Source organism: Asparagus officinalis, chromosome 7 (assembly GCF_001876935.1).
Source record: "Asparagus officinalis chromosome 7, Aspof.V1, whole genome shotgun sequence".
Classification (NCBI taxonomy): domain Eukaryota; kingdom Viridiplantae; phylum Streptophyta; class Magnoliopsida; order Asparagales; family Asparagaceae; genus Asparagus; species Asparagus officinalis.
Window position 1 is genome coordinate 63,024,294 of NC_033800.1, and position 4,429 is coordinate 63,028,722.

At 39.0% G+C, this 4,429-nt stretch overlaps 1 protein-coding gene across 4 annotated transcripts in view; it reads left to right on the top strand.

The window, feature by feature from the left end:
* LOC109849739 (putative transporter arsB) overlaps positions 1–4,007 on the top strand; it is a 4,315-nt gene extending 308 nt beyond the window's left edge. For 2 of the 4 annotated variants that reach the window (XM_020419609.1, XM_020419608.1), the window contains exons 2-5: positions 90–177; positions 351–1,613; positions 1,807–1,996; positions 3,558–3,826. In XM_020419609.1, coding sequence (XP_020275198.1) covers positions 459–1,613; positions 1,807–1,996; positions 3,558–3,826 — 1,614 coding nt within the window. In that variant the 5' untranslated portion in view covers positions 90–177; positions 351–458. Of the gene's footprint in view, positions 1–6; positions 178–350; positions 1,614–1,806; positions 1,997–3,557 lie in introns of those variants that run through there. The other 2 variants (XM_020419607.1, XM_020419610.1) reach the window with 2 other exon arrangements.

The window sequence follows — 4,429 nt, forward strand, 5'->3', positions numbered from 1 at the left end:
GTTCAGCTTTGTCTTCATCTTCTATTGGTATTTTTCTTTTTTCTTTTTCCCCCAAATAATGGGTTTTTGTTTTTATTGTGTGTCCAAAGTCGGATGTTGACTAGAGGCGTTGTATCAATGGAACATGGGTGGCATGGAAGAACAACCTTGTCAAAGCTCCTTTCTGACAATCCTCAGGTATCCTTATATTTTTCCCCTCAAAAAGGTGGGGAAAATTAGCTTTCCTTGATTCGCTTGTTACTTTGTTGTCTATTAAAAGAATTGATATCTATAGTTTCTGAGGGATTTGGCCCTTTTATATCTCTTCTAATTATTTATTTATTTATTTATTTATTTATTTATTTTTCCAGCAATCATATTCAACCTAGCTACAATCATATACAGTAGTACATTTGTCCTCGATATTCGGTAGCTCTTAGGCTTGGTTAGATACTGAGAATTTCCTAAGTCCCTCAGAGATGGCCTTGGCACCTACTACAAAGATAGCCTTGGGGTCCGTTGCTTTTGCCATCTTCTGGATCTTAGCCGTTTTCCCTGCAGTCTCCTTCTTACCGATTGGAAGGACTGCAGGCTCTCTTCTCGGTGCAATGCTTATGGTCCTATTCCGAGTCATCACACCTGATGAAGCCTATTCTGCCATTGACCTCCCCATCCTCGGCCTCCTCTTCGGAACCATGGTCGTCAGCGTCTTTCTTGAAAAGGCCGACATGTTCAAGTATTTGGGCAAATTGCTCTCCTGGAAGAGCAGAGGTGGGAAAGATTTGATGTGTCGAATCTGCATCGTTTCTGCCATCTCCAGTGCTCTATTCACTAACGATACGTGTTGCGTTGTGCTCACTGAATTTGTGCTAAAGGTTGCAAGGCAGAACAATCTGCCACCACAACCTTTTCTTCTAGCCCTTGCTTCAAGTGCGAACATCGGATCCTCAGCTACCCCGATCGGTAACCCACAAAATTTGGTTATTGCTGTTCAAAGTGGAATATCTTTTGGTCGATTCTTGTTAGGTATCCTCCCTGCTATGCTTGTTGGGGTGCTTGTAAATATCATCATTCTCCTTTGCCATTTTTGGAAGCTGTTGTCAACTGAGAAGGATGAAGAAGCGGCTTCGGATGTGGCTGAATTGGTTGTTGAAGATGATGTTTCCTCTCATCGGTTTTCTCCTGCAACAATGTCACACCTCACTTCTCCAAATAACCAGGAGCAGCATAATTCTGGAAGTGATGCTATTATACGGAGCCCATCTCTGCACAAGGAGACTCTAAGAAATAGAATAGTTTCTACCGAACATGATATACAATCAATTGCAAGTGGTGAACTTGACTCTGCAAGAGTCTCTTGTGATTCAAAGGACGAGGTGACCCAGCAGGGAGAAGAAGTGCCATCATCCATCGGGAGATCTGTGATAGAGGGAGACAATTTCGTGTCTCCACAGGAGAAGGAAGCTTCAACAGAGAGATGGAAGAATGTCTTGTGGAAGGCATGTGTCTATCTTGTAACACTGGGGATGCTTGTCGCTCTGCTAATGGGTCTTGACATGTCTTGGACTGCTATAACTGCTGCTCTTGCACTTGTCGTGTTAGATTTTAAGGATGCCCGTCCATGCCTTGAGAAGGTATGCAACTTAACTAACTTGATGTTTGGTTTCCTTCTTTGCAGATGTAAAATAGGCAAAATTACTACTGAAGTAAATATTTCCTGTTTTTCCTTTTCAATTGGAACATTCGTCTCAAAGTTGTCGAGTCTTGAAGTTCACAACAATGCAGCTTAGGTAATATTTGCTGATACAGTGTCCGATGCTGAACCAGGTTTCATACTCACTGTTGATATTCTTCTGTGGAATGTTCATTACCGTCGATGGCTTCAATAAAACTGGCACACCAAGTGCTTTATGGGACTTCATGGAACCACATGCGCAGGTTGATAGTGCTGCAGGAATTGCTATTCTGGCCCTTGTTATTCTTTTCCTCTCAAATGTTGCCTCCAATGTGCCAACTGGTATGGTGATGACTACCTTTTTTATCCTGTTAGTATCCTACTAGGTGCTAAGACAAAGTCAGAATGGAATGTCAAAATTTTCTACTAGAAATGCCTTGTTTGGTTTTGTACCTGAATCACTATTTTCAATGAATGATAATTTTGCTCAAGTGCATGGAGAACATATGTTTTGCATTAATAATGCATCACTAGATAAAACTTAGAACATTTGAACCCCAGACATTAATGTCACATTGCGGCTGATCGATTGTTACTTCTGATGTTCACTAGAAAAGGAAGATAGATGCAGTTAATAAAGGTAGTCCTTATCCGGATCGCTAAAGTGGTAACCTGGGAATTAAAAGATGAGAATGTGACTAATTAATTTAAGTAGCTCTTCATTATGTCTTCAGTTAATATTGAGTATTTTCTTAATAGATTTAATTTGCAAGTTCAGAGACTTAACAACTTTAAATTTTGGAGTTCAATTATTTAATAATTAGAATTGTGATTGTTGTGTTTAATTAAGATAGTGCGATTTCTATGTTCTTTCTAAAAGATAAGATGTCTACATAATTGTTTGTTATATGTTTTCAAAAGTGCACCTACATCATTTTTCATTTGCCACACAAAATGCTTCTGGGTTTACAGTGATACCAAACATCAAGTAAATTAAGTTTACCCCTCCCTGATCCATATCCCACAGTAGCATACCATGTGCCTGTAGCCGTGTAGCGAGTACAAGCTTGGAAGAATCTGGTAACTCGGGTTCCTTCAAGAAGAGCCCTTTTCTATAAACATGCTTAAATTTATAAGCATTGATAAGCATAAAAGCATGTTTGTAGGAGGGAGGCTCGGAGCTTATAATATTCGGCAAAATTCTATGTTAGCCTGTGTAATGAGTTATATAGAACATAATATTTTCATCATTACAGGGAAATGATGACCATTTCCGCAGAAGGAGCAAAAGAATCTTCAGAATGCCTTTGTGAATTTTCCTATAGAAATGATTTCATGTTGTACCAATACTAAGATAGAAAAGGATGTACTGTATGTATGTAGCTACAAATAAGGACGGTGAATAAGACTCTTGAAAATGATATCATCTCCTAAGGGCACACGTTGAGAGGGCATATATAGGATATCTATGAAAGATTTAACACGCCCTATTCTTATGGTAACAAATCATCATGACTCAGACACAAATACAAAGCACATTAGTCAGTGGATATAGGATAAACCGAGAAAGTACTTGTGTATTGGCACGCAGAAAACAGAAACCAATATATGTCCAATCAATTTGATCAAGGTAAGTGCTAAGGTTTGTTTGAATGCACTAATAGAAGGCTAGAAATACTTGCAACAGATGCTAGGAAGAGTCATTTGAGATAGAAAGTCATGTCGGCAATTTGGATGGTGATGTTATCATAATTGGAGGAGCTGCTGTCACTTGATCAAACAAATATGGAATAAAAGACTTTGTTATTCTTGTTGTTGTTCTTGTTGTTAATGTTGTTGTTCATGGTGCTGTTGTGTGAAAATTTGATTATTGATTCAATCTTCATTAATTACTTGCTGGCAGTTCTCCTGCTTGGTGCAAGGGTGGCAGCATCAGCAGCAAAAATATCTGCAGCCGAAGAGACGAAAGCATGGCTCATATTGGCATGGGTAAGCACAGTAGCTGGAAATTTGACCTTATTGGGATCTGCAGCCAACTTGATTGTCTGTGAGCAGGCCCGCCGAGCTCAATCTTTTGGCTACAACCTCTCTTTCTTCACCCATTTGCGATTTGGGGTCCCATCGACACTCGTCATCACAGCAATTGGCTTGCTGCTCATCACAGCATACTGAAAGATATTAGTTCTGTTCTTCAAGAGCATACAAGAAATTCTAAACTTTGTTCAAGTGTGGAGATATGGCAATGTTTTTTTGTATCTAAATTTTATCGTGTAGCATTAAAAAGGCATATGGTGATCGTAGATGAGCATCTATTGTGTGTTGTTGGGTAAATTAAGGTGCTGATGTGCTCATCTCTGTACTCTTACCCCGTGCTGTGGAGCTGGGAACCGTTTGGTTATGGGCTGTTTGTTTCACAAATAAACAAGAATAGGATTAGGAATCCGGTTTTTTTTTGGATTCCTACCTATTCTAGAAAAAATTTTAAGACAAGTTTGAAGTTTATGGAATCCCATTTTTTTGCATTCTATGTTTGTTTTACCCCATGGAAAAATAGAATCTCACTTTTATAGAAACCCTCCAATATCTAATATCTAGTTTGGTTCAGAATGAAATTTTTTTGGGATCAATACTGTAGCAACGACTAGTTCAGTATTCAAAACAAAAACACTGTAGTAACGGCTAGTTCCAACAACTACCTTAATATTCAAATCCGAAACACTGTAGCAACGACTAGTTCTAATGCCTTGGAGGCTAGAAATTTAACTTGAGGCCTCA